A 27,768-nucleotide genomic window follows, 5' to 3' on the forward strand; every position below is an offset into this window, starting at 1 on the left:
AGATATCCTGCCTTTGTTTGAAATGTGTTTTTCGTGAAAAAATGATGATGATTATGATCTGTTCACCTGGATATTTTAGATTTCCAACCCAATTTTACTCTTTCTTATTTCTTTTTGATCGAACAATGGGGCCTGGCTAAAACTTTGAGAGAGAGATTTCAATATCTAAGAAAAAAAGCTTAATTAAGGAAAAAATTTAGAAAAATGAAAAATGAAAAGAAAGAAAAAAGTAATTATGATGCGGCGCTAGAAAGAAAACTTTCCTATATACAGAACTGTTGGTTTATGAGGCAAAATCAATCACTGAATGTGGTCTTCTTGATCGTACAGATATGGATAGTGCTATGAGTTAAATGGCGTTCTTAAGTTAGTCGAGATTATCGAGTGGAACGCTCCGTGATAAATGATTTTCAGCGGTTTTCTGGTGAGGTGTATGGGTGTTGCTACCGTCTACCTGCGATATGGGCCCACTGCCAAGCACTCTATCGCCAATGTAAAGACAGCAGGATTGTCCTGGAGCCATGGCACGTTGATTCGAGGCTAATTCTATTGTGATATCGAGGTTCTCTGCGTTGGTCAGTGCAAAGCCGTGCAAAGTGCACGATTTGATCTTGACCGGGACTTGTAGCGATCTGAATTGCAATGTCAGGGATGCAATATCCCTCAAAGCTTCGATGGTGTCCTCTTTGGGGCTCATGGACGCAAAGTTTCCGATGCGGATCGTATCTTTATACAATGCAGCATTATCTCTTCCGCGGACGATTACGATTTCGTTGGTGTTCTTCAGTTTCTCACTGACGAACCAGGACCCCTGGTAATTGGGGTCACCTTGTGGCATGGATATGCCGACTTTCTGCCCTATTGTATAGGACCACAATCCATCGTGTTCACCCCATCGTGTTTTGGCTCCGGACTGTGGATCGACGGTGATAATATTTCCCGGCGAACTGGGCAGGTAGTGCTTTAGAAAATTCTTGAATTTACCATGCTGCGAGTTGTTAACGAAGCAAATTCCCTGTGAATCTGGCTTTGCTGCCGTGGGGAGGCCCGCCTGCTTCGCTAAATCTCGCACTTCTGGTTTTGTGAGATGGCCAATGGGTAGCAACAGCGATGGTAAAATGGTGGAATTGATCTGGGAAAGGTAATAACTTTGATCCTTGGGTCTGTAAACACTTCTTAGTAGATGAAATAGTTGTTTCCTTTCCATTTCCTGCATTACTCGGGCGTAGTGGCCGGTAACAAGCCAATAGTTATCGGTTCCATACTTCTCATCCAGCCACTCTCGTAACTTACCGAACTTAACGAACTTGTTGCACCCAATATCTGGATTAGGCGTCGATCCCTCATTGTAGCCTCTCAGCATTGGTTCAAACACATCGATCCAATAGTCTTGCTCGAAGTTTATTTTGGATACGGGGATATTCAAGTGTTCCGCCACACGGTTTACATCCTTCCAATCTTTCTCGTAACATGGTTCCTTACTAGGATCATCCAAAGATTGCGACTCCGACCAATTTTGCATGTATATCCCTCGAGTGTTTGGAAACTCTCCAGCAAATAGTGCTGCCGCTACAGAAGAATCTACACCAGATGACATCGCCACTACGACGTTGTCAAACTTTGCCGGTAGTCGCTGAGGCCTGTACGGCGCAGCGCTTCTTCGTCCAACCAGGCTCAGATATCTTGCCAGCATTCTCTGAATTCAGTGACTGGTCAACTAGTATTGATCGCATTTTCAGCAACTTGCCAAGCTACAAACTTCCTTCCATTCCTCTGTATAGTAAACAATCTTTTTGTCCCAAGTAGTTGAAAAATGTTTCGGCTATTTACTACCCGGCGCTTTTAAAATTTTCAAGTGATGAGATGAAATTTCTACCAAATGCAAGTGTCAAACGGCTTAAGAGTCGGCTTCTAGTACTTTGCAACTACCTTCTCCTTGAAATGTAAACTATTTTTTCGCTTGACTTACTGTTATTGACATTGCCACACATCTTCTCAACCTAAAATAACATGTCAGGGGTGCAGAAAAGAAAAAGAGATCTCGAAGACCAAGACGTCAGCGGAAGTGAAGAAGAAGACACTGCCTTTGATATTGCCAATGATATCGCTTTGAATGGTAGTGACAGTGATTCTGATGGCTCTAGCAGTGGAACAGAAGCTGATTACGGTCTCGGTGATGTCCAGGATGTCATCAAGTACAGCTCAGATGAAGAGAGAGAAGGAGACAGCAAGAAGAAGGCAAATGGCAAGAACGGCAAGAAAAACAAGAGCGATAATAAGAAGAAGAGCGGTAAGAAAGAAGTGGCAGCATTTCCGACATTGGAGCTTTCAGACGATGAAAACGACGCATCTGGTAAAACTCAAGCGGATGATGATGAAGATGATGTCAATGAATATTTTTCCACCACGAATTTGGAGAAGACAAAGCATAAAAAGGGTAGTTTCCCCAGTTTTGGCCTATCTAAAGTTGTACTGAACAATATCAAGAGGAAGGGGTTCCGCCAACCCACTCCCATTCAAAGAAAGACTATCCCACTGATTTTACAAAGTAGGGATATTGTCGGCATGGCACGTACTGGTTCTGGTAAGACAGCAGCATTTATCTTGCCAATGGTGGAAAAACTGAAGAGTCATTCAGGTAAGATTGGTGCTCGTGCAGTCATTCTATCGCCTTCTAGAGAATTGGCCATGCAAACTTTCAATGTTTTCAAGGATTTTGCTAAGGGTACAGAATTGAGAAGTGTCCTTTTGACCGGTGGTGACTCCTTGGAAGAGCAATTTAGCATGATGATGTCCAACCCAGACGTCATTATTGCTACTCCTGGTAGATTTCTACATTTGAAGGTTGAAATGAACCTTGATTTGAAAAGTGTGGAGTATGTCGTATTCGATGAGGCTGACAGGTTGTTTGAAATGGGTTTCCAAGAGCAGCTCAATGAATTGCTGGCATCATTGCCTGCAAGAAGACAGACTCTGTTGTTTTCCGCTACTCTACCCAATTCTTTGGTCGATTTTGTTAAAGCTGGTCTGGTTAATCCAGTATTGGTTCGTTTAGATACTGAAACGAAAGTCTCAGAAAATTTGGAAATGCTTTTTCTTTCCAGCAAAAATGCAGATAGAGAAGCCAACCTATTATACATTTTACAGGAAGTTATAAAGATTCCATTGGCAACTAGTGAACAATTGCAAAAACTTCAAAAAAGTAACAATGAAGCAGATAGTGACTCGGATGATGAAAATGATCGCCACAAGAAGAAGAGAAACTTTAAAAAGGAAAAGTTCCGTAAACAAAAAATGCCCGCAGCTAACGAGTTGCCCTCTGAAAGAGCAACTATTTTATTTGTTCCAACTCGACATCATGTTGAGTATATCTCTCAGTTGTTAAGAGACTGTGGATATTTGATTTCGTACATTTATGGTACTTTGGATCAACATGCTCGTAAACGTCAATTATATAATTTCAGAGCAGGTTTGACTTCCATTTTGGTGGTGACAGATGTTGCTGCAAGAGGTGTCGATATCCCAATGTTAGCCAATGTTATTAACTACACACTACCTGGTTCATCTAAAATTTTTGTTCATCGTGTTGGTAGAACCGCAAGAGCTGGTAACAAAGGTTGGGCATATTCTATCGTATCTGAAAATGAGTTACCTTATTTACTAGATTTGGAGCTATTTTTGGGTAAGAAGATTCTTCTCGCACCAATGTACGATAATCTAGTTGACTCCATTAAGAAAAGATGGATAGATGAGGGCAATCTGGAGTTCCAATTCCAACCACCAAAGTTGTCATATACAAAGAGACTCGTTCTAGGTTCATGTCCGAGATTAGATGTAGAAGGTTTAGGCGACCTTTATAAGAATTTGATGACTTCTAATTTTGACTTGCAGTTGGCCATGAAAACTTCTATGAAAGCAGAAAAACTATATTACAGAACACGTACTTCTGCATCTCCTGAATCTTTGAAGAGGAGTAAAGAAATTATTGCCTCTGGTTGGGATGCTCAAAATGCATTTTTTGGCAAAAACGAAGAAAAAGAAAAGTTGGATTTCTTGGCTAAACTACAAAATAGAAGAAACAAAGAAACGGTGTTCGAATTTACGAGAAATCCAGACGACGAGATGGCTGTACTCATGAAAAGAAGAAGAAAACAACTGGCGCCAATTCAACGAAAAGCGAGTGAAAGGAGGAAGTTACTAGAAAAGGAAAGAATGGCTGGTCTTTCACATTCCATTGAAAATGAAATTCTAAAAGGCGATGATGGTGAGACAGGTTATACGGTATCCGAAGAAGCTTTGAAAGAATTTGAAGATGCAGATCAGCTATTGGAAGCACAAGAAAACGACAGTAAGAAGAAAAAGAAGCCGAAGACTTTTAAGGACCCAACTTTCTTCTTAAGTCATTATGCACCAGCTGGTGAAATACAAGACAAACAATTACAAATTGCCAGTGGGTTTGCCAATGACGCTGCTCATGCTGCCTACGATTTGAACACCGACGACAAAGTGCAAGTTCATAAGCAGACAGCTACTGTTAAATGGGATAAAAAAAGAAAGAAATATGTCAACACACAAGGTATTGATAATAAGAAGTACATCATCGGTGAAAGCGGTCAAAAAATTGCAGCAAGTTTCAGATCTGGCAGGTTTGATGATTGGTCAAAAGCAAGAAATTTGAAACCATTGAAGGCTGGTTCAAGAGAATCAAGCATACCATCTAACCTACTCGCAGACCCCTCACAGGGCCCAGGTTCGAATGGTAGAACTGCCCGTGGGAAGTTCAAGCATAAGCAAATGAAAGCACCTAAAATGCCAGATAAACATAGAGATAATTACTATTCACAAAAGAAGAAAGTGGAAAAGGCTCTTCAAAGCGGTGTCAACGTCAAGGGACATAATAATGCTCCGGGTTTAAGTAGTGAATTGAAATCTACTGAACAAATTAGAAAAGATAGAGTTATGGCAGAGAAAAAACGTGCTAAGAATGCCCGTCCCTCAAAAAAGCGTAAATTTTAGACAAGTGAGAACAATCTAGACGTGCAGATATATAGTTTACATATGTACCATAGTGAAAAATAAAAAAGAAGGACGGCCTTTCCGTTGTTTTTGCCCTTCCTACTTTCGTCGTTTTATCAACTTATCAGTGGTGATTACAAATTTTTCGAAGCGCATTTTAAGATTTCCGTCTTTTCGATGAGACAGCAAAGAAGTGTTAGTATTATTTGATGAAGTGCAATAGATAGACGATTGTAGCCAAAGTCCATCAAAAGGGCGGGAGACTCAGGTTTAAGTGTATCGCTCTGAATTCCCTTTGAATTTAACTAGGAAGTCCTCTGTCTCAATGAATGTTCTGGAAACGAGGAGATCCTTGTTGGAAGACCTTGAAATTATTGAAAACGCTATAGCAATAAGAATTCAGCGGAATCCAGAGCTATATTATCACTATATACAGGAATCATGCAAGGTATTTCCTGACGTTAAACTACCCAAACCGTCACTAATCGCTGAAAACAAAATTTACAAACTTAAAAAAGTCAAGAGGAATAGAAAACAGGTAATTTTACAACAGCATGAGATTGATCTTTTTCTTCGAGACTATCATGAGAAACAAAAAGCCTTCAATGAAAGCAATAATCTAGAAGGTGTAGAGGAGGACGACAAAGAGGTGGATCGCTTCGAACAAAATTTACAAGAGCTGGAAGAGAGACTGAAAAATGAGGACGACAATTTTCAGCTGGATATAAATTTAACAAGGAGCAAATATGCCCTATTCTCATCTTCTGCTGATCCATCAAAACGCACCAATATACTATCCGAAAGAGCCAGAGATTTAGACCTGAATAAGATATTTACCAGAGACGAGCAATATGGCGAATATATGGAGCTAGATCAATTTCATTATTTATGGTTGAACGTGATTAGGCGAAGCGATTGTTCCTTGCTGCAATTTTTCAACATATTGGAATTATTCGTAGACGATAAGAAATTTTTGCTAACACCACCGATGGATCGCAAAAATGATAGGTACATGGACTTTTTGATGAGGCTAAGCAAATATCTAGAAACCTTTTTCTTCAAAAGTTATGTGTTGTTTGATAAAGAGATGGTTGAAAATTCTATCGAATCTGACTTTGAAAATTCATACTGTAAGGGATTGGTGAGATCTGAGGCAAAGGGTATCTATTGTCCTTTTTGTTCCAAATGGTTCAAGACGTTTCCTGTTTTCGAAAATCACCTATCAGGGAAGAACCACAAGAAAAATGAAGCCAAAAGGAAAAATACTGTGTACTCTGAATACAAACTGCATCGATATTTAAAATACCTCAAAGATGAGTTTTTCCACACGAGAAGTTTTATTGAAAGAAAATTGGCATTTACGGCAAACGAAAGAATGGCAGAAATGGATAGCTTAACGGAGAAGTACGAGGCACCTGCATACGATCATACTGAAGGGGAGGGTGATGGACAGTGTGATGCAGGTCGAAAAGGCGATTTATTGCAAGAAAAACAACCCTTCGGTAAATCATTCGACATGCCACTGGGCCCCGACGGATTGCCTATGCCATACTGGTTATACAAACTACATGGACTTGACAGAGAGTACCCCTGTGAAATCTGTGCCAATAGAGTTTATAACGGACGCCGAACTTTTGAAAGACATTTTAATGAGGAGGCGCATCTCTATCACTTACGATGCCTGGGCATCGAACCTTCGCCAGCATTCAAAGGCATAACAAAAATTGCAGAGGTACAAAAGCTATGGAAGGATATACAAAATCAGCATCGATCTGGAAGCTCTACTGCGGTCGCACTCACAAAGAAAAGTCCTTCGCAGCCAAAACTCCCTACTGGACTGGAGCTGGAAGAAGAAGATGAAGAAGGAAATGTAATGAGCAAGAAGGTCTACGATGAACTCAAGAAGCAGGGCCTGGTGTGAAATTTGCCTGCTCTACGTATTATTATTTAAGAATAGCGCATGTATATGTAATGCTTGTTGGAAGCGATATAGCATATTGGCCCCATATTAGCGTGCATTACCCGTCGTGGGGCTCTAGAAAATCGAAAAACAATTTGAGAGCTCATATAGTGGATGAAAACTTAAGACAAGCTGTAAGCTATCAAAAGAGCAAAGAACTTGAATAGACCTAACCAAAGTATAAATTAAATAATGGACCCACATAACCCAATTGGTATGTTGTCAATGATATTATTATTTTTTGAATGCAATTGAGCTTATCACCTCCTCTAGCTTAGCTTCTTTGTGCATTTTAGTTCTTTTACCCCTATATTAGTATTACTAACTATCGTAACATAGTCCTTGATCAGGGTACTGGTTTTGTCAAGATTGGACGTGCTGGTGAGAATTTCCCAGATTACACGTTTCCTTCTATTGTTGGTAGGCCGATCTTGAGAGCGGAAGAGCGTGCCAGCGTTGCTACCCCATTAAAGGATATCATGATTGGTGATGAGGCAAGTGATGTTCGTTCCTATCTGCAGATATCTTATCCTATGGAGAATGGTATCATTAAAAACTGGACAGACATGGAACTGCTTTGGGATTACGCATTTTTCGAACAAATGAAACTACCATCCACTTCTAACGGTAAGATTCTACTAACGGAGCCCCCAATGAATCCGCTGAAAAACAGAGAGAAAATGTGCGAGGTCATGTTTGAAAAATACGATTTTGGCGGTGTTTACGTTGCCATTCAAGCCGTCTTGGCATTATATGCGCAAGGTTTGTCTTCAGGAGTTGTCGTTGATTCCGGTGACGGTGTCACTCACATAGTTCCGGTGTACGAATCTGTTGTTTTGAGTCACTTGACAAGAAGATTGGACGTTGCAGGTAGAGATGTTACTAGACATTTGATTGACTTGCTTTCTCGTCGCGGTTATGCATTCAACAGGACCGCAGATTTTGAAACAGTTCGCCAAATAAAGGAAAAATTATGTTACGTTTCGTATGACTTAGACTTGGATACAAAACTGGCTAGGGAAACAACTGTCCTTGTGGAATCGTACGAGCTACCAGATGGTAGGACAATCAAAGTGGGACAAGAAAGATTTGAAGCTCCAGAATGTTTATTCCAGCCCGGTTTGGTCGATGTTGAGCAACCTGGTGTAGGAGAATTATTATTCAACACCGTTCAATCAGCCGATGTTGATATTAGAAGTTCTTTATATAGAGCCATTGTTCTCTCAGGTGGTTCAAGTATGTACCCAGGTCTCCCTTCAAGATTAGAAAAGGAATTAAAACAATTATGGTTTAATAGAGTCTTACACAATGATCCTTCAAGACTTGATAAATTTAAGGTTAGAATCGAGGACCCCCCAAGGAGAAAGCATATGGTTTTCATTGGTGGTGCCGTCTTGGCTAGTATCATGGCTGATAAGGACCATATGTGGTTGTCCAAGCAAGAGTGGCAAGAGAGTGGACCGGCTGCAATGACTAAATTCGGTCCAAGATAGATTTGAACTTTATCGATCGAAAACAAAAATTAATAAAAAATATAATTCTGCAAATGAAAATGAAAACGAAAACTATAAACTTATATACATGTAATAAGTTAATAAGACACAATTTTGAAAAAAAAATTCAAATAAGAGATGTTTCAATAGGCGCCCTTGGGCGATGGTGTTATTTTTCTCATTTTTAGCATCCTGTATGAGACAAAAAAGATGGTGATTAAAAGATTTATTTGGATGAATATATATGTAAAGAAGAACTGATTAGAACAAATGAACCAATTTATGCACGACAACTTCTATAAATGTATGTAGGACCATAACCAGCACGTTTCGACTACGGTTTCCTTTTGTTTTTACTTCTCTAAATTTTGTAATCCGCAAATTTCCTTAAAACAGTTTCTACCACATCATTTAGATTATCATGCGATATTTGAGGCTTTTCGGAACCATACCTAACAGCATTTCTGATAAGGTCCTCCATAATTGATTCAGATATCATAAAAGGTTGGAGAAAAGTACTATTTAGCACCTTGTCCACGGTCCATCTTTTATCTGGATTTCTGTACAGGCACGCTTTCATTAATTCAATGGCAGATTTTGGGATCTTTTCATCATTGCTAGTATGCTCAGGGAATGGAATTTTCACGTCGGGATTCATGATAGCCAAAAGCCTATTTTGACCTTGGAAACTACCATATGGGGGTTTCCCGTAAATCATTTGATACACGATACAACCACATGACCACATATCAGATGGTCTTCCCACTTTCCATTTGTTACCATCATGTCGATTATCATTATTTTGTGTGTAGTTCATAGCAACTAATGCCTCCGGCGCCATATAATTTGGAGTGCCAATCTGAGTTTCACGGTATATATTCACTGTATGTTCAGGCACCGCATTTGCTATACCAAAATCAATAATTTTTAAAATACCTTTCACTAAAACAAAATTTGCAGGTTTTAGATCGGAATGAACAATGCCAGCATCATGAACTACTTTGATGCATTGAAGCATTTCCTTTGCATAAAATCTAACAAAATTAAAATCAAGGGACATATTACCTCTTTGATTAAGAATTTGCGATAAATCATGGTCACCACATTCCATTATTAGGTACAGTAAACCATCCCCCATCTCGTAATCAAGTAGTTGGATTACACGCTTTTCGTCCTTCAATTTCTCTAAAAGTTCTATTTCTCCTTTAAACCCATCAATACTTGAATCGTCAAATGCGTCAAAAGATACTCTTTTTAGCGCGTATACCTTGTTGCCTGATCCTTTCACCTTATAAACCCTAGAAGATCCGCCTCTGCCCAAAAGCTCTATTTTTTCGTACTGTGAATCATTAACTGTGATCATGTTTCTATTGCTTGATGAAGTAGCTGTTCTAGCAGGCTCGACAATTTCAACTTTTTTGGTGACGGGGGGTTTTGGAGCTGGCCGGTGATAAAATACCTCTTGGTTCTTTACATTCACATCTTCATTTTCATTTATGATGGCATCATCTAATGATCTTTTCAGTCTCTTGTTCTCTTGTTGGAGTATGTTGTCGGCATGGTTTGCATTTATACTTATATTTCGGAGTACTTCCCTTTTTTCGCAATCTGGATCTTTATTTCGTGAAATTTCTTTATAGATTTTATGAACTGGGCCGTTGGGACTGTTGATATTACTAGCATTGACATTTTCTTTGAAAGTTTTTCTTATTTCGACTGATGATTTGGAGGAAAATGATCCCGTAGAAACTTTTCGCCTTGGTTGAGAACTGCTATTGAATGTTATAGAAGCGTCCTTGTTTGCCAATGAGTTACCGCTAGAGAGAGAAGTGGAAGATGATCTATTTCTAGAAAGTAACTCTCTAGAACTATGTTTTCGAAGTGCCGCCTGTTTATTCTCTTCCCTTTGTCTATCGAAGTAAATTTGAGATATTATTGGAAGATCGCTAGTTGACAGATTGTGTTTTTTAATGTACTGAATAGGATTTAAATCCTCGAAATCTATTGACTCGTACTTCATATCCTTCTTCCTCGTTCCTCTAAATCCTGCTTGGTAAGAATCTGCAAGTGGTGATTCTGTTGTCTCTCTAGAAATGCTGATAAGTTGGTTAGAAGAGTCAGCCACATCGTCATCAAAAACGCTTTTCAATGTGGTCGCTCTCTTTGCAGGCCCTAGTTTGGTCGTCCTATTGGATATCAAAAATCTTTTACTTCTTCTTTCCGCATATTTTGATGTAATATCTTCTTTCATATTTTGTCGTAAGTTTTTTATCCTCTCAAAACTCTTATCAAGGCTATTTCCAACACTCATCTCTATATCACTAGTGTTCATTGTCGTCATGCTTGTTTGATGGCTATTTCTTAGGTATCGTCCAAATAAGGTTGACTGCGAAGAGGTGCTAGTATGACCGGATGTCAAATTACCCATTGATGATGGGGGATGACTTCTCGAGGAACTTCTATTCATTTCTTCAAAGACAGGATTTGCTATCTTATCATTCTTATTGGTTGACAGTGCCTCTGATGTTGAAGCCTTTTCAGTATGCGAAAGTAAAGCTGACCCAAAATTGCTCAGCTTAGGAGGCGTAGTGAATTCTTCGTCATCTGACAGCTGTCGCGTATTCATTTTCGATTTTGAATCCATATAGTCATGGAATGAATTTGTCGACATAATTTTTTGGAGCTCATTCAATTTTTGCGGAAGCAGACTATTGACTGGTTGTTGTACCGTTCTCGATGAATAACCGTTAATATTCCTTTTTCAAAATTCGAAGAGCTGGAATCGAATAGGCTTCTATAGTTTCAATATGTAATTATTATAGTTTTGGATCTCAAGCTCTCTTGAAGCTTGCTTCCACACAACATCGGTAATCGCTCTTTGCAACCCTTGCAGTTTTTTGTCTTGTTTACTATTTCGAGCTTGTATCATATCGTGTCATACGATGAAAGTGACACGAAATATTACATTTTGTGTCACCATATATGCCACATAATAAGATATTGGTCGGAATATATAAACGTGTATTTGTGCTGAATGATATATAAAGAACGGCCGTCATAGTAGTGCAGCAATTTCAGTACAGTAATGCAGCCTAGATATTGTCTATCCTCTCAAAGTATACTCGGTGTGGCTGCCATCTACATTTGAAATTTGATACTTTGAAAAAAAGTCGCCTGAATCTCCCTTTGCTGTGATAACGAAGTGTTTAGATAGTGGCGTGTTAACACTCTTGATCGCTATAATCATATTATGTGTTTTACTGCTATTGGCTGTTTCGCTCTCCTGTAATATCTTGAAAAAGTCGGCTTTCGAATATCCTCCGCCATTGAACATTATTTCAGGGAAGGATTCATCTAAAATGATGACATATACATCTGCGATGTGCCTTTTACCCTCGAGGTTTTTTGATGGGCTCAACGGCGAATTTTTCATTGAATCCAGGTACAACTTGTACCGAACACTGGAGAATATGGATTCTTGGAACTTTCTTAATTCACTGCGACAACTATCAATATCTAGCTCGAGGTCATAAGAATTCTCGATCCACTTTTCAACATTATCGCCTAGGAAGTATGATCTTACTCCCATTTCGTTCTTGGTGAAAGATTCTAATACTCTTTTTTGCAAGAAGCTTAGAAACTGCTTTCTGGTCTCATTTTGTTTGACTAAATCAACATTTAGACCTTTGGCGAATTCATTAGGAATTCCCATTCTGGAGGAGATATCTTTCCAACTCTGAACCATTGGTTGCAACTGTAATGACCTCATGGTAGGTACAGCTATTTTTAGTTCCGTTCTTGGTAATGAGCTTAAGATATCCTTGTAGAAGATGTTTTTCTGCCATTTTTTGAACTGTTTGAAGAAAATGAATATAATAAGAAGAGGGAAAAAAAAATGAAGGACGAAGGGAATTACGATTATTGTGGATGTTAAGATGAAGGTGAAAAGACTCGCCGTTGCAAATATGATAAAAAATGGGGAAACTTTGTATATCTTCACTAACGGCTTGTCACCGTTCTTTGGTGATCTAGAGGAAAACATGAACTTTATTTCTGCACGTGCTGACGAATGAAAAGTTCTTTTACTCGTAAACTTGAATATCGAGCTTACTGGACTGAATACAGCTTTAAGAGGGTAGGAACGGTATTTATGAGAAATTAAAGACAGCTTATAGGATTGGAATCCCTCCATTCCATGTTTCGGTAGCGCTCTATAAGATGTCCCTAATTGTCTTAGCGAACACCGATTGAAAATTCCCGCACTATTGCATGGTATGTTGTTCGAAACCGCTCTTGTCCAACTGGTTAATCCCAATGGCAGTCTAAACATTTTTCTGGTACATATGTAGTGCAGCAGATCTTGTTCGTCTGTTAGATCACTTATTCTTTACGTTTCTAAAAGGGAGATGACTCTATCAGGTCCCCCTTCTTCAATAATTTTTGTCGCTACGGTAATTTTTTGTGCGCCGGGTGATTTACGGGATGACAATAAGTGTAAACGAAACCATCTAAATAAGTTGTTTTCACGAATGTATATATGCGTTAGTGCGTAGCTTAGCTAGTCGTATTTTCCATCTATATGCACACCATTCTTATTTTTATATAATGCTTTTCTATTTTGCGAGAACTAAAATTTTGTTTTTTATATACATTTTTTCAAATTCTATTTTCTAAAAAATTGTTCATTAGTTTGAATCTTTGTTTCCGTATTGCTTGGTTAGTTCATTTAACTCCTCTTCTGTTACCAAGTGATGCTTATGGCTTTTTGGTTTCTTAACCAAGTTGCCAGATGTAGGGTCAGTTTCGCAGGAGGGAACGGATACGAGCCAATCGTCCTTCACCACTTCGTTCATTAACACTCTTTGTTTCGGCTCCAAAGCAAGCATCTTGCCTATTATTTTCCGCGAATCTCTTGGTAGTAGCCTTAATATCTTATTTGGGCCCCTCGCAATGTCATCTTCGTCTTCAGGTTCCTCGGTAAACAGCCGAAATGAATTAAAGCTTTTTTTCGGAGCCTTCCAAGGAAATCTTTTTAATACCATACAATAAAATATAATAGCGATGGACCAGACATCTGCTACTCTTGGATCATAGGATGTTTGTTTTAACAGCTCAGGAGCTAGATAAGGATCGGACCCCACAATTCCATGAGATTTCACGATGGTGTCTTCATATGGGTATTGGAAAACTACAGCGCTGCCGAAGTCAATCAGTTTCAAAATTCCGTCTTTTGTAACGACACAATTGTCCAATTTTAAGTCCCTGTGAGCTAAGCCCATGGAGTGGAGATAGTTGACACCATGGCACAGCTGCTTGAAGTAACAGTTGACCTCGGACTGTGTCATTAGATTACTCATGACGAGATTGAAGAAATCATATGGCGCGTATTCCATCACCAATAAATAGGTTTCACCTTCAGTTAACATATCCAACGTTTCAATGATATTTTCATGGTGAAGTGTGGAACCAATACAAAATTCTGTGGTAACCTTCTTAGAATAGTTGGCCAATTGAGAGTGGTTAGTTCCTTCATTGTTTAAGTGTGGTTTTCTGAACATTTTGCAAGCAAATAATTTACCGTCGGTTCTTTCCACGACGGACACTGAACCAGAAGCTCCTTCGCCTAATTTTCTACCAGGTATACCGTACTTCTCTAACAATTCTACTGGATTGTCCGTTTCGTATAGCGTTTTGCCGTTATTATCTACCACACTTTCGTTAGTATTTGAATTGACATTTGGTTTCGTTGGAGTCGATCCACGATTATGATAGTGGTGGTGATGGTGGTGGTTGTCGTGATAATCATTATGAATTTTTTTGAAAAATCTCGTCAATCTCAGAGATTTCTTCTTTTTAGATGAGGTGTCATCACTGCCGCTTGATGAATTATGGTGTAAGTCCACAGACCCAGGAGTGGACGCTTGAGAGTCCATGAAGTGTCTGTCTTCAATTTGTTTCTGTAGTATTTCTACGGGATGCATATGTGCCTGATATGACAAGTTTGGAGATGTGTCAGATTTGGCCGAGGAAACTGTGGATATTTTATTCTGAGCTGTAGGACGGACAGGATGAGGATGATGGAAAGAATCCTTTGAGCTCTGATGAATGTAGTTTATTGGATTGTGAATACTATGGGGTAGGTGTGGTACGGTATGCCCAGCACGTACAGGATTATGATTACTGTGTGGGGGCCTCGATGAAGGAGAGTCAACGAGAGCTTTTCTGGCCGAAGTGGGAGCAGATGACTCCTTTGACGATGCGCTATTTCCCGGGACGTTCTTGCCCGTGGTCGACCCTCGGTAATTAGGTTTGTTATAATTTATGTAGTCCTCCTGGTCGGAATCCGCGAGTTTTTTCGACGACTTAGAGGAGGGCCTTAAAATATTGTCTGCCTTTGAGTTTGATTGGTTACCACCACCGTTGAATATTTTGGCCGATAGATTCTTCAACTTTGTCGGCCTAAATAGTGACGATAGTGAAGTGGATGAAGATGAATGTAATGGAGTGTCCTTGACCATTGTAGTGTAGACTTCACGCAGTTCTTCTTTTCGATTTTTTCCTTTTTTTTTTCCTCTTTTTAAAATGCTCTTAGCCTACTAGCACAGCGAAGGATCACCTTGATAGAATAGTGCAGTCTACGGTTGGAAGAGAAGAACGCACAAGTATCCGTCAGTGTTATTTGCAAATAAGTATAGTATTCTTTCGCTATTGGAGTCTCGGTTGTTCTAACAGGGATGGTATTCAGAAGAGCAGGAAGAGTCACACCAAAAAAATAGACATAACTAAAGCGGAAGGTAACTTTTCCCCTTACAGATGTGCGCCGCTCGACATTACCCGAACTGCAAGAAGAGCTGCTTCCAAGGCATTTACTGGCTCATACAAGAAGGCAAATGAGAAGATGTACTCGTGGGTGGATTCGCACCGGATGTTTTATTAGTCATCCGTACCGTCCATCTCCCCCTATGCTAGCCTATCATTTTTTTTGTCGGATGTGTTTCCACTGTTGAGGACTTTTGCTGACAAAGAATGGACGGGTGCGGCGGTGAAACGAACATACAGGCAAGAGAAAGAGGACATTGTGGATGTGGATATCTGAATAAGAGACACAGTCAGTATACATCCAAATTCGGGTACCTTCCTGTGATGCTCGAACGCCATTCTGGAAGGCACATCTCTCGGCCTGACATGTTAGCCGGGAAGATGGAAAAGTCGCTTCAGTGTGAATATTCAAACAACGTTTTCCGCAAACGCCAGTAGATTAGTTTGCGCCACATAAAGTTTGAAGGCCTTGTTACAGATTTATCCACCGTCTGGGTCCTCCTCGAGCTTGGTGTGTTCTCTTGTGTTTACTGTGCACCTTCGCTTGGTTTCTGTTTTGTTTTCATTCTAATCTTCAAAAAAAAATGCCTATTATGGTTCGGAATATTATGTTTAGTAATATAACGTGTGCAAAAGGATCAAAAACAAAGTAGTAGTCAAGCGAGGCAAATCTGAACGCGGTAAAAAGAAATAGGAAAATCAGAACGATTAATGGGTGTGATTATTATGCCTAATTTTCCCTCTATTGCATCGCCCGCTTATTTGTTATTGGAGCATTATAACTTGTTATGTCTCAATCCCAATGGAACGTTAAACCTTTTTCCGTATAAACGCTGTCCATGATCTGTGGTAGGCACGGCCGCGGGAGGGGGGAACATACGCGGTCGTTGAATTTAGAGCATTCATCGATTGCTGCTAAGACCAATTGATACTCTTGTTCGTGTCATTATTATTTTACCATGTACGGTGGCTGACAGATGGGCCAACACAAGGTCCGACTCTCTTCAAAATTAGTGGAAGCTGAAGCGCAAGGTTGCTAATGCAGTAGGATCAGTGAAAGTAGTGGAACGAACGAGTTCATCATTGTCCACACAGGTGACCACGGAAAGCGTTTAATATTTCCAACAACAGTTGGGCGTGTGGCGTAGTCGGTAGCGCGCTCCCTTAGCATGGGAGAGGTCTCCGGTTCGATTCCGGACTCGTCCACTATTAATTTTTCTTCTTTTTTTCTAATTAGTTCTATTGAAGCGTGCGTGCTCTGCACACAGGGCAAAGACAAACCGGCTTGTTTGCCGACGCTAAATGCATTAAAATTTGCGTCGCGCACGTTTTTCATAGGTTTGTTACGGCAAAGAACATGCACTTTCCCATGTCTCTGTAGAGGTAGCCAAGATGGAGGGGAGGAGTCCTATTTTACAGCATGCAAGCAAAAACTGGCTTTCACCAGTGTGTTTTGACATCGCAAAGAAAACATTGGTAAGGAAGTCTGGCGGGTCTGCTGGCTTCCAGAATGCGCGTCACCTGTGACATGACGGTCTTTCGTGGTGTTGTCACGATGGAAAACTCGGCGCTCCGATTATTTGTACAACTGATGGAATGAATCTGTTTCTCTTGCTTCCAGAGGCTGCCCGGCTTGGCCGACACGGCCGGGAAAAGACGGAGAAAAGAAAGGACTAGCCCACAACACATGGATAATAGCAGCGAAATCTGCCGCGCACGTGACGGCCACACAATCGCGTCGCCCGCCCCTCACTGCCCAACACTGAGTCAGCTCCACCAAAAAAGGCAAGTAGCCAATCTCTCCCAGGCAAGCTGACGGCGGCTCCCTTCTCCTCCTTCAACGAAGGCCCGCTCTGGGGTTCGGGGCAGGACCAGATCATCCTGGCAGCGCAAGCAATTCGAGATTGCGTCAAATTAACAAAAGTAACCCCACCCACTACGTCGGAAAAACAAAACAGCACAATTACATATTGTCTCTAGCTTATCTCGTCTTGTCCCCCCAGTAGATCAGGTCGAAACAAAGCGCAACACGAAAGAAGTAGAAAAAAAGAAACAGCAGGCCAAAGAGAGGGCCAACGAGATTCTTGTCCCTCTCCTGTCCCTGTGCCCCTGTCCCACCACGCGCCATTGTCCCTTGGCGACAGAGCAAACACCCACACCCCGGGCACCCAAAGTCCCCACCCATACCGCCAATACGTAAACGGGGCGCCCCCCCCTGCAGGCCCACCTGCGCACGGCCTCCCGCCTTGCCTCGCTCCCCTCGCTTTTCTTTTTCCAGTTTTCCCTATTTTGTCCCTTTTCCGCACAACAAGTATCAGAATGGGTTCATCGAATCTATCCAACCTAATTCGCACATAGGCTCGCCTGGTATTGCTTGTTTCGCAGTTATATATATACTACCGTCAGTGAAACTATTAGATCTGCTTATTTTCCTTCTCGCTTCTCTTTCCGTTATAAGTTATTCTCACCCATAAGTATATCAAGAAACAATTGTTTATTGTACACCACACGAACACACACTCAAACACACATATTGATAATACAAAGATGTCTGCTGCTGCTGATAGATTAAACTTAACTTCTGGCCACTTGAATGCTGGTAGAAAGAGAAGTTCCTCTTCTGTTTCTTTGAAGGCTATCGAAAAGCCTTTCAAAGTCACCGTCATTGGTTCCGGTAACTGGGGTACCACCATCGCCAAGGTTGTTGCCGAAAACTGTAAGGGATACCCAGAAGTTTTCGCCCCATTAGTGCAAATGTGGGTGTTCGAAGAAGACATCAATGGTGAAAAACTAACTGAAATCATAAACACAAGACATCAAAATGTCAAGTACTTGCCGGGCATAACCCTGCCCGACAATTTGGTGGCTAACCCAGACCTGATCGATTCCGTCAAGGACGTTGACATCATCGTGTTCAACATTCCACATCAATTTTTGCCCCGTATCTGTAGCCAGTTGAAAGGCCACGTTAACCCTCACGTCAGAGCTATCTCCTGTTTGAAGGGTTTCGAGGTCGGCGCCAAAGGTGTCCAGTTATTATCCTCTTACATCACTGAGGAGCTAGGCATCCAATGTGGTGCTCTATCCGGTGCCAACATTGCCACTGAAGTCGCTCAAGAACACTGGTCCGAAACCACCGTCGCCTACCACATTCCAAAGGATTTCAGAGGCGAAGGCAAGGACGTCGACCACAAGGTCCTGAAGGCCCTGTTCCACAGACCATACTTCCACGTTAGTGTCATCGAAGATGTTGCTGGTATCTCCATCTGTGGTGCTTTGAAGAACGTTGTCGCCTTGGGTTGTGGTTTTGTCGAAGGTCTGGGCTGGGGTAACAATGCCTCTGCCGCCATCCAAAGAGTTGGTTTGGGTGAAATCATCAGATTCGGCCAAATGTTCTTCCCAGAATCTAGAGAAGAAACCTACTACCAAGAATCCGCCGGTGTTGCCGACTTGATCACCACCTGCGCCGGTGGTAGAAACGTCAAGGTTGCTAGATTAATGGCTACTTCTGGTAAGGACGCCTGGGAATGTGAAAAGGAATTGTTGAACGGCCAATCCGCTCAAGGTTTGATTACCTGCAAGGAAGTTCACGAATGGTTAGAAACATGTGGCTCTGTCGAGGATTTCCCATTATTCGAAGCCGTTTACCAAATCGTCTACAACAACTACCCAATGAAGAACCTGCCGGATATGATTGAAGAACTAGATCTACACGAAGATTAGATCTACTAGAGAAAGAGAACATTATCTATCACCTTCAATTCGCTTTCTCAAGGCTCTTCTATATCATATTCATAAATTAGCATTATGTCATTTCTCATAACTACTTTATCACGTTTAGAAATTTCTTAGAATTAAATTAATAAAAAAAATTTAATAACCAATCAAATAAAATAAATAAATAGTGTGTATATTTAAAATCAGCAAAGTCCTATAGAATAAAGGGATTTTTTTCATTTTGTCAACTGCCCTCTTCTCTTCATTCTTTGAAAAACAACGACGTTTAACTCGTGCTCTTGCGCGATGTATACGCAGTCGCTTGCGTGTCTGGGTGTGCCCGTTTTCTTTCAATAGTTAGGCGATCGCTACAAGCACTGACCGGTGTTGAAAACCTCACCGTATTTGTTTCTAATGGGATCTGATAACATGGAAACGTTATTCATGTTATGTCCAGTATCTACTACATTCAGGTGCATATGCTGTATTACATAAATTCATAAAAAATAAAGGTTTTGCTAGAGCGGGCGGCGTCGTAGGGAATAAGGGGTTATTAGAGAAATGTAGCGGGAAGAGATGAAAAACGAGATGCTAATGACAGGCAAACCTTCCGTGACGATTCAAGATATGATTACCACGATCGTGAACGCTTGATTTTATGAAAGACATAGAATTCTTCGGGGTTGGCTTTTTTTCTTGTTGGCTTCTCGTGGTTGTTTGCGAATAAGGAGATTTTATTTTTCATTTTTGAGAATGGGTGATCCGATCCACCTTCTTGCTGCTATCACCCCACCACGAAAACAATACGGAGCTAACTAACCTTTTTTTCTTTTTTTTGTTTTTGGTTGATTTTTCCCACTTACACGTATTGAACAAACGTGACAAGAAAAATTCTTCGACTGGCAGTCGCTATAAGTATTATATATATATGGTGAAGTACATAAAAGCATAGTAGTCAAACATCTAGCTGGTCAATCACAACTTGAGGAAATATAGCAACACAGACTAATTAGCCTACAAAAATGACTGCCAACACATCATCGAATGTCCTGACATTGTTCTTATTGAGGCATGGACAAAGTGAGTTGAACCACGAGAATATCTTTTGTGGCTGGATTGACGCTAAGTTGACTGAAAAGGGTAAAGAGCAAGCTCGTCATTCAGCCGAGTTGATCAAACAATACTGCAAAACAAATCACTTGCAATTGCCTCAGATTGGCTACACCTCACGTTTGATCAGAACTCAACAAACCATAGAAACAATGTGCGAGGAGTTTAAGTTAGAACCGCAATTACATGTCGTCTACGACTTCCATAAAATCGAACTTGGAAGCGAATTCAGCGGTGAAAAGAAGGATACTGCCAAAATTCCGATTCTTCAAACTTGGAGGTTAAATGAGCGCCATTACGGTTCTTGGCAGGGCCAAAGGAAACCAAACGTATTGAAAGAATATGGTAAGGAAAAATATATGTTTATTAGAAGAGACTACGAAGGTAAGCCACCACCAGTGGATCTTAACCGTGAAATGATTCAACAGGAAAACGAGAAGGGCCCCTCTACCGGATACGAATTTAAAGAGCCAAACAGGCAAGTCAAATATGAATTGGAATGCAGCAATCATGACATTGTCCTGCCGGATTCCGAGTCTCTTCGTGAAGTGGTTTATAGACTGAACCCCTTTTTACAGAACGTCATACTAAAATTAGCTAATCAACATGATGAGTCGTCGTGCCTAATAGTGGGGCATGGAAGTTCAGTAAGATCTCTTTTGAAGATTTTGGAAGGCATATCGGACGACGACATCAAGGATGTCGATATTCCAAACGGCATTCCATTGGTTGTTGAATTGGATAAGAATAATGGCCTCAAATTTATCAGAAAATTTTATCTGGATCCCGAATCCGCGAAGATCAATGCAGAAAAAGTTCGTAATGAAGGTTTCGTAAAAAACCCTTAGGCGAATGGACATACATATTTTGTGTATTCACCCAAATATAATGAAAAACTAATAGAAAGACTAATGTACTTCAAATAAAATCATAAAATAATTTGAAAACGTGATATTTACAATAACATTTAAAAATGCAGGTATATATATATATATATATATATAGTTTATATTAATGTGCGTATGTGTTTTTCATTTTATGTGTGCTCTTTTCTCTTGTTCCTCATAATAATAATGTAAACCTTAACTAACCCATAACATAACCAATATTAGCCTTTGCAAATTTAGTAACTTCCTGACGTTGTTCTAGTGATAAATCTTCATGCTTTGATTTTATATGCCTTGTTAAAGCATCCAACCTCGAGAATGTTTTCTGGTAACCTTCGGAACCAAGAATTTTTATACATTCAGAGCAACGGAAGACGATCTTTCTTTTGGCATGAATAGTATTTTGATGCCTTGTTAAATCATAGGATCTTGAAAATTGGGCACCGCATGGTTCATTAGTGATGAGATTCATGATCTGACAGGAGAATATTTCGCTAGTACCATCAGAAGATGAAGCGTGTGCCGATGATGATGATGTCGTTGTGGATTTTGAGTTCGAATTGGACGGTGAAGAATGTGAAGATAGATGTTTCTTGGTATAGTTGATTAACTTCCGCCTATTAGTGTTAGAATTCGATACAATTGAAGTCGGTTTTTTGATTCTTTCCACTATACTGTTTTCGTTATTGCTGTTGATGGCGCTACGATTAGTGGACGACTTTGTTAGCTTCCTTTTGGTGGCATTAGACGGTATACTTGTCGAGGTTGATGGAGATGAAAATCTTTCAAAATCAATGGTATTCTTGTTGAGGACAAAACTTTGTTTTCTTCTGTTCTTCAAAAGGGAAATATCATATATATCGTCTTCATCAAGATCATTGTCTTCCTCCTCGTTTTCCTCCTCCTCCTCGTCGTTCCCATGTCCCTGTTTATCTAGCACATTTTCAGACATAACAGTGGTCATGCCATCTATATTAGAGTCCACGTAACTGTATTCATTGAATAAATGACCAGTGCTTTTAGTGCGACCCATTTTCTGGTCGGTGCAAAATATCGACGTCGGCACATCATCTAAAGGTAGTAGAGTTTCCTGTTGTTGTTGCTGTTGTTGTTGCAAACCTTCTTCCTCTTCGATTTCATCTTCTTCATCATCACTAATATCATCATCATCAGAGTCAAACTCATTGTTAAAGATGGCTCTTGCGTCTTCATTATTTATTGCGGCGCTATTGTCCTGAAGAGACCACTGCATCTTTGGATTATAGTTATCTTCATAGAAGAGCACTTCTTCGTCGTTGCCATACAGATTATCCCCATTGTCGAAAAAATCGTTAGAAATCTTGACATCGTAATTGAATATATTTCTTGTCGGCACATAGGGATCTGATACTTTCATTACGTTCTTTAGGTTAACAGTCTTTTGCAGTGGAGTTTCGGCGGCGGTTTTCGCTTCATTCGGTATGAGATGCACGTTATTGATCTGTCTATCGTTTGTCGTTGCCTCGCCACTTGTGAATGAAGTAGTGGTAGTCAAAGTGGGATCTGCATATTTGTTGAAGATTGGAAAATGGTAAGTTTGTTGTGGAGGTATAGAAGGTGCACTAGACTCGTTCTGCTGTTGGTACGAATGATTCCACGTAAAGCCATTACTTTCCTTGCTGTTGTTCACCAATTTGTATGGAGTGATGCTGGAATTTGGATGATAGTTTTGATAGTGACCCGGAAATTGATTATGTGCCGGACTAGTATGGTACAGCTCGTCTTCCAGAATATCTGTTAAAGTCCTTTTCAGGCTCAGTTCGGTAGAAGCCATGATTGCTCGGAAATTTTGAAAACCTTGTGAAAAGTAGAAATTTGGCTATTAGTATTATCTACTGTTAGTCAAACTAGAAAGTGGGGACCTTTCTTAGAAAAGAGAAGGGAGAACGAAAGAAACCGATTTATTCCGTTAAATATTTCACGAAATAAAAGCGAAAATAACGTTTCAAATATATCCTTTTTTTTTATCAGAGGTAAAGTGTCTTCTTCTCCTCCTTAAACGGTAAAAAAAATTTGAGTGGGTTGTGTTGCTCATCCCGGGCCTTCCCCAAATTGGGCTTCGAACTATTCTTTCCTTATATAGAACCGCTCTCCTCAACAAGTTTCGCCAAAACGGAACTTTCTAGAATCATCATTGTGAACGGCAATTAGTAATAGATATCACGTGATTCAAGATTTGTTACCCACGGAAAAGAATTCCGGAGGCCGGGAGATCTTCCTTCGGGATCCACGGAACTTGGAGTTACAGCAACCAATGGGAAGAAGTAATGAATTGTTCCAGTAGATTGATCCGGCCAAATAAGAGACACGTAGATTGATTTTTCAAATAACGACCTTGAGAACGTCAATAAAGGTTGTTTCTTAGCCTCCCTTTGCCGCCTCTTTAAGAACAGATGACACCGTGGCCGCGATGGGTATTTTTTTGGGGCACAGTACATCCTGGCGTCGTCACAACGTAGAACAGCAGCCCAATATTTTTCCATTCTTGGTTGGCCGTCCTTTGCTTTATAAACTATTTTATTATTTTTGAAGCTAAATTAGTCGTTGCTTCTAGAGAAGACTCGAAAGTTGATTCAAATTAACATGACTAGTAATATGTGATACTCAAGGGAAAAGCCTTCTACTAATAAATACATATGCCTTATACAAAAAAAGAAATTGCGGTACAATACAATAAAATACAATACATACAAGAACAATAGAACACAGCCGTATTGAAAAAAATTCAAAAGATATCACCACAATCCTTCAAGTCATGATTTTTTCTCTTAACCCAATACTTGCCCGTATATCTCCAATATTTGGCTTTCGTAATAGGATGAGTATCCTTGACAAACCATTGGGGATGATATTCAACGTTGTTTTCGTCCCTCTTTCTGCGTGCAGCTCTCTGCTTCTCTTCGACTCTGAACTTCTCATCACCGGCTTCGTCATAACGCCCGTCCTCCATAGCTCTTTGATCTGGTCTCAAACGCGTATCTGTGGGAGGTAACCATGGCACTAGGTGCGGCTGCGGGGCATTTAATGTGATGGCAAAAGGCGTCAAATTAAATGGCTCCTCAGGGCGGTCGTTCGCCTTCCATATTAAAAACTTTGTTCCGTCATCCGTGGGCCCTTTCAGTGCTGATGCAGCAGTATTGGTCTTCTCCAACGAAAGATCACTATCCTTCACTACTTTCTTAGCAAAGATTGCTTCATTCCAGTGTCCCCCAAGAATCCATACTTTCTGTTTCTTTTTGTTGTAGACTTCACCTGTGATTTCATATGCTCCTGATGACCTCCAACCCCTTGCTTTAAAATACAATTTGCAGTGGTCACCTGTTGTGTGATTGACAACGTTTACTTCACCATGATTATCGACCTGTGGGTTACCAATAAGAATACCTATAACAGTATTATTCGGCTTCCTCCAGGTATACAATTCTTCTTTTTCATTATCGTCGGGACGCAATTTAATGTGCCACAAACCCAAATGCTTAACATTGAAAGATCTGCCGTTGAATTTAGTATCAACGAATGATTCACCCCAGAAGTCCCATCTTGGCGATTCGGTCCATGTTGCAGAGATAGGTGGATGATGAGAGACTTGCTCAGTGAAAAATCTATATTGTTTATCCGGCCGAGAATATTCGAATGTTTCGCCCAGCAATGGGTTAAAAGGTTTTGCAACTCTTTTTGTAGTTGATGCGTATGAAGATGCTGTAAAGGCTGCTACGTACAATGTTCTCAAAGATGAATCTTTAAACATTGCGGCTTGATCTAAAAGTTCAGAATACTCCATATCTTCTGCCACTCTTTGCAGAAGAGACGTAGGCTCATTGAAAGTAACGGGTAAGGTCATTCTTGTCATATCTTTGCCCACCATGGATTTCAAAACAGCCCAAAGACTAATCTTAGGCCTATCATCCTTATCCATGGAAAGTCTCTTTCTAATTCCATCTTCGTAACCAAGATATGACCCCTCTTTGAGTAAACAATCTTCTTTTTTCTTTTGAACCAATGTTACTGCTACAATATTCGCTTCAGTAGCAACAGAGGACGCTACTTCTTTGGTTGCCTCTTTTACTTGACTTTCCTTGGTTTCTCTTTTGAGGTCTATGGCTGATTGCTCAGTTTTTCCTTTCTCCTTTACGCGCAGATTGTTTTGCTTTTCAAAGTTTTGACTTCCTTTCTTGTCCTCTAGTTCTTTGTTATTTTCCTTGCCCTGAATATTTTGACTGTCAGGAACCTCTTCACTTAGAACGGGGGGTACACCATTGGGAGTTGCTGCAACTGAAGTTTCTGGATGAGCTTCAGTTAATTCAGTCACTTCATCAACTAATTCTGCGGCATCGTAAAACTCATCGGCATCAGATGCTTCATCTTCTTCCTTTGTAGCGCTGATGAATTTTGCAATTTGACCCAGTGTACTTCCCGACGTATCATATTCCTGTTCTCTCTCATCTCTGGCATCTTCCGGAGATTCTTTCTTAACAACGGAGGTTTGTGATTCTAACAATTTCTTACGTAGAATCTTCTTCAAACTTCTTCTTTCTTTATCAATAAAAGCCAAACGTTCGGTCTTATTGGATAATTCAATTTCTAGTTCTTTGACGGATTGTACCCAAACGTTGTTGACATCACCTTGCTTGGAAACCATGTCTACCAATCTCTTGTCTCTCTTAGAAGTCAAATTCTTCAATTTGGTAAAAATGGTTGATGTGTTGATGAGGCTTTTCTTAACTGTAAGCCAAATCTCAGGACTTGGCTCCTCTTGATCAACCAGTTCAATTAAAGAACTCAATTCTATACCGATCGCCTGTTCATACATGTCAAGTTTCTCCTTATATGGCCCATACTGCGCTTTGATATATTCTTCATCGCGATCAAAGTTTATTCCAAGGTCCTCGTCATCATCATCTGAATTTGCCTCATCACCTTCGAAATTATCAATAAAGTTATTATCACTCAAGGAAGCAGTAGATCCCGCTGCTGTATTAGATTGGCTCATGTTGACACTATTACTATTAGTGTTATTACCACTGTTTGGGACGTTTTCAAAAGGAATAACTACAGCTGAACCACTTTGTACACTTCGATTGCTTTTTAGGGTGTTACTACTGCGAACTTTTTGTAGGATAGGACCCGAATGTACTCCGATAGGAGTAGTTTTACTACCATCTAATCGGCTTTCAATCATTTTACTGACAAAACGCTTACCTGACTCAGTTAAATTGTCGTTCAGTTGAATTTCACTGGACACGACAGATAGATTGTTGCTTGGTCTCCGATAAAGACTCACAGAGGAGGGTTGGATTACCTCTTTATGCAAAGCATGTTGATGGTATTGTGAAGCTTCGGGAAGAGAGCTTTGTGTTTTAGAATGCGATACCAGGGCTGGTGATTTGCTTTTCATAGCCAATGACGGTGGTACTGACCTTTTTTCTCTGAATATTTCCTTGTCTTTGGCGAATCTAATAGCGCTTTGAATTTCGTTTACCCACCTAGTCGTTTCAACAGGATGATTGCCTTTCAACCGCCATCTTGTAGTGCCATTGACACCACCCAGCAGTTCAAAGTTCAATTTTTCCGAGGAGTCAATATGTAAGCGACAAGTGGAAACTTTCAAGGTACCACGAGGTCTATCCGTATGCGATTGATCCTTGTAATATGATAGAATTCCATCACTATTTAAAACGAACCAACGCAACTTGTACCCATGGGCAAAATTCGTCCATTTTTTCAAAAAGCCCTTGTATGTTGGAGGCTTATTTGATGCAACATTTTCATGAACAGTAGCTTGTTCTTTCAACTTTTTTTCAAAAAGACTCTTCAGTTTCATTTCAGGTGTAACATTATTAGACGATTTAACCGGAAGCTTTGTGTCCTTGACTAAATCTAAAGGGGATCTTCCCTTTCCATCCTTAACTGTTGCTTCTGCGCCATGTTTCAGCAACCACTGGCACATTTCAATATCTTTTTTTTGCGAATATTCATATAATAAGGTCATGCCAGTTTCAGGATCAATACCGTTGATATCTAATAGATTTAAATTTCTTGGGCTTTTCCATATCAACTCCAATTTCGAAAAGTCTCTATTATTCATAGCAGTTCTCAAAGAATGAACTGTCTCCAAAAAATAGTCGTCCCTTTTCAACTGAATCATTTGTGCTACGTTTAAATCCTTGCACATGTCCAAAGGTTGCAGGTGAGCTTTATTCTTGATACAATCCTTGATAGATTTCTGGTTAAGAAGAAAGCTGATTACATCAGAACGGGATTGGGCAACAGCTAGATGCAGTGGCGTATTACCGTTTTCGTCCTGATAATTCAAGTTCAGATGAATGTCATCATTATTTTCAGTTGCACTCTTTTCATCGTCCGTCTGTCCCACCCATTGGGCAACGATCTCCTTGATAAGGAGGATAGGGGCTACCTGAACAGCATAATGTAGAATCAAGTTAAGGACTTGTTGTACAGATGGATCATCTCTAGGCTGAAATTCGTTATCGATAAGTGTCTTTAAATGCTTGAAGTCCCCCTGCCCCAAAACTTCCAACAGCTTTACTTTAAGTAAAGGTTTGCTTACTTGATCGGGACCTTCGGCAGTAGACTGGTCTTCGCTAGACATATTGTGAAGTTTTTGGTTGGGTGAGTGAGCCTGTGATTATGATTATTGATAGAATATGTGAGGGCAGCAACAAAAAAGGTCTTTGGAGTACTTGATGAGTTCTCACCTTGTTAAAAA

The 27,768-nt window shown here is 40.3% G+C and overlaps 11 protein-coding genes and 1 non-coding gene across 12 annotated transcripts; 6 read left to right on the forward strand and 6 right to left on the reverse strand.

Annotated features, from left to right (window-relative positions):
- Nucleotides 1–367: 367 nt before the first annotated feature.
- On the reverse strand, nucleotides 368–1,693 carry SLM3 (tRNA-5-taurinomethyluridine 2-sulfurtransferase; the record flags this gene model as incomplete). The annotated part of the gene is made up of 1 exon (XM_056232353.1): nucleotides 368–1,693. One exon carries the CDS (start codon nucleotides 1,691–1,693, stop codon nucleotides 368–370), a length of 1,326 nt encoding a protein of 441 aa, XP_056086640.1.
- A 317-nt stretch (nucleotides 1,694–2,010) lies between these two features.
- On the forward strand, nucleotides 2,011–5,016 carry DBP10 (ATP-dependent RNA helicase DBP10; the record flags this gene model as incomplete). Its single annotated transcript, XM_056232354.1, has 1 exon — nucleotides 2,011–5,016. The coding sequence occupies one exon, from the start codon at nucleotides 2,011–2,013 to the stop codon at nucleotides 5,014–5,016; it is 3,006 nt and encodes a 1,001-aa protein (XP_056086641.1).
- A 325-nt stretch (nucleotides 5,017–5,341) lies between these two features.
- Nucleotides 5,342–6,937, forward strand: PRP9 (SF3a splicing factor complex subunit PRP9; the record flags this gene model as incomplete). The annotated part of the gene is made up of 1 exon (XM_056232355.1): nucleotides 5,342–6,937. One exon carries the CDS (start codon nucleotides 5,342–5,344, stop codon nucleotides 6,935–6,937), a length of 1,596 nt encoding a protein of 531 aa, XP_056086642.1.
- Nucleotides 6,938–7,168: 231 nt separating this feature from the next.
- Nucleotides 7,169–8,469, forward strand: ARP2 (actin-related protein 2; the record flags this gene model as incomplete). The annotated part of the gene is made up of 2 exons (XM_056232356.1): nucleotides 7,169–7,190; nucleotides 7,316–8,469. 2 exons carry the CDS (start codon nucleotides 7,169–7,171, stop codon nucleotides 8,467–8,469), a joined length of 1,176 nt encoding a protein of 391 aa, XP_056086643.1.
- Nucleotides 8,470–8,830: 361 nt separating this feature from the next.
- MPS1 (serine/threonine/tyrosine protein kinase MPS1) lies at nucleotides 8,831–11,140 on the reverse strand (the record flags this gene model as incomplete). Its single annotated transcript, XM_056232357.1, has 1 exon — nucleotides 8,831–11,140. One exon carries the CDS (start codon nucleotides 11,138–11,140, stop codon nucleotides 8,831–8,833), a length of 2,310 nt encoding a protein of 769 aa, XP_056086644.1.
- A 432-nt stretch (nucleotides 11,141–11,572) lies between these two features.
- On the reverse strand, nucleotides 11,573–12,799 carry MRX9 (Mrx9p; the record flags this gene model as incomplete). Its single annotated transcript, XM_056232358.1, has 1 exon — nucleotides 11,573–12,799. The coding sequence occupies one exon, from the start codon at nucleotides 12,797–12,799 to the stop codon at nucleotides 11,573–11,575; it is 1,227 nt and encodes a 408-aa protein (XP_056086645.1).
- A 355-nt stretch (nucleotides 12,800–13,154) lies between these two features.
- On the reverse strand, nucleotides 13,155–14,987 carry RTK1 (putative serine/threonine protein kinase RTK1; the record flags this gene model as incomplete). The annotated part of the gene is made up of 1 exon (XM_056232359.1): nucleotides 13,155–14,987. The coding sequence occupies one exon, from the start codon at nucleotides 14,985–14,987 to the stop codon at nucleotides 13,155–13,157; it is 1,833 nt and encodes a 610-aa protein (XP_056086646.1).
- A 1,434-nt stretch (nucleotides 14,988–16,421) lies between these two features.
- Skdi_4.trna3A lies at nucleotides 16,422–16,494 on the forward strand. The gene has a single exon. It is a non-coding gene; the product is annotated as a tRNA-Ala (tRNA).
- Nucleotides 16,495–17,835: 1,341 nt separating this feature from the next.
- Nucleotides 17,836–19,011, forward strand: GPD1 (glycerol-3-phosphate dehydrogenase (NAD(+)) GPD1; the record flags this gene model as incomplete). The annotated part of the gene is made up of 1 exon (XM_056232360.1): nucleotides 17,836–19,011. The coding sequence occupies one exon, from the start codon at nucleotides 17,836–17,838 to the stop codon at nucleotides 19,009–19,011; it is 1,176 nt and encodes a 391-aa protein (XP_056086647.1).
- A 1,016-nt stretch (nucleotides 19,012–20,027) lies between these two features.
- Nucleotides 20,028–20,963, forward strand: GPM2 (phosphoglycerate mutase family protein GPM2; the record flags this gene model as incomplete). The annotated part of the gene is made up of 1 exon (XM_056232361.1): nucleotides 20,028–20,963. One exon carries the CDS (start codon nucleotides 20,028–20,030, stop codon nucleotides 20,961–20,963), a length of 936 nt encoding a protein of 311 aa, XP_056086648.1.
- Nucleotides 20,964–21,201: 238 nt separating this feature from the next.
- Nucleotides 21,202–22,815, reverse strand: RPN4 (stress-regulated transcription factor RPN4; the record flags this gene model as incomplete). The annotated part of the gene is made up of 1 exon (XM_056232363.1): nucleotides 21,202–22,815. One exon carries the CDS (start codon nucleotides 22,813–22,815, stop codon nucleotides 21,202–21,204), a length of 1,614 nt encoding a protein of 537 aa, XP_056086649.1.
- A 951-nt stretch (nucleotides 22,816–23,766) lies between these two features.
- OSH2 (oxysterol-binding protein related protein OSH2) lies at nucleotides 23,767–27,651 on the reverse strand (the record flags this gene model as incomplete). Its single annotated transcript, XM_056232364.1, has 1 exon — nucleotides 23,767–27,651. One exon carries the CDS (start codon nucleotides 27,649–27,651, stop codon nucleotides 23,767–23,769), a length of 3,885 nt encoding a protein of 1,294 aa, XP_056086650.1.
- Nucleotides 27,652–27,768: the final 117 nt, after the last annotated feature.

The sequence above is a fragment of the Saccharomyces kudriavzevii genome (assembly GCF_947243775.1).
Source record: "Saccharomyces kudriavzevii IFO 1802 strain IFO1802 genome assembly, chromosome: 4".
NCBI lineage: Eukaryota > Fungi > Ascomycota > Saccharomycetes > Saccharomycetales > Saccharomycetaceae > Saccharomyces > Saccharomyces kudriavzevii.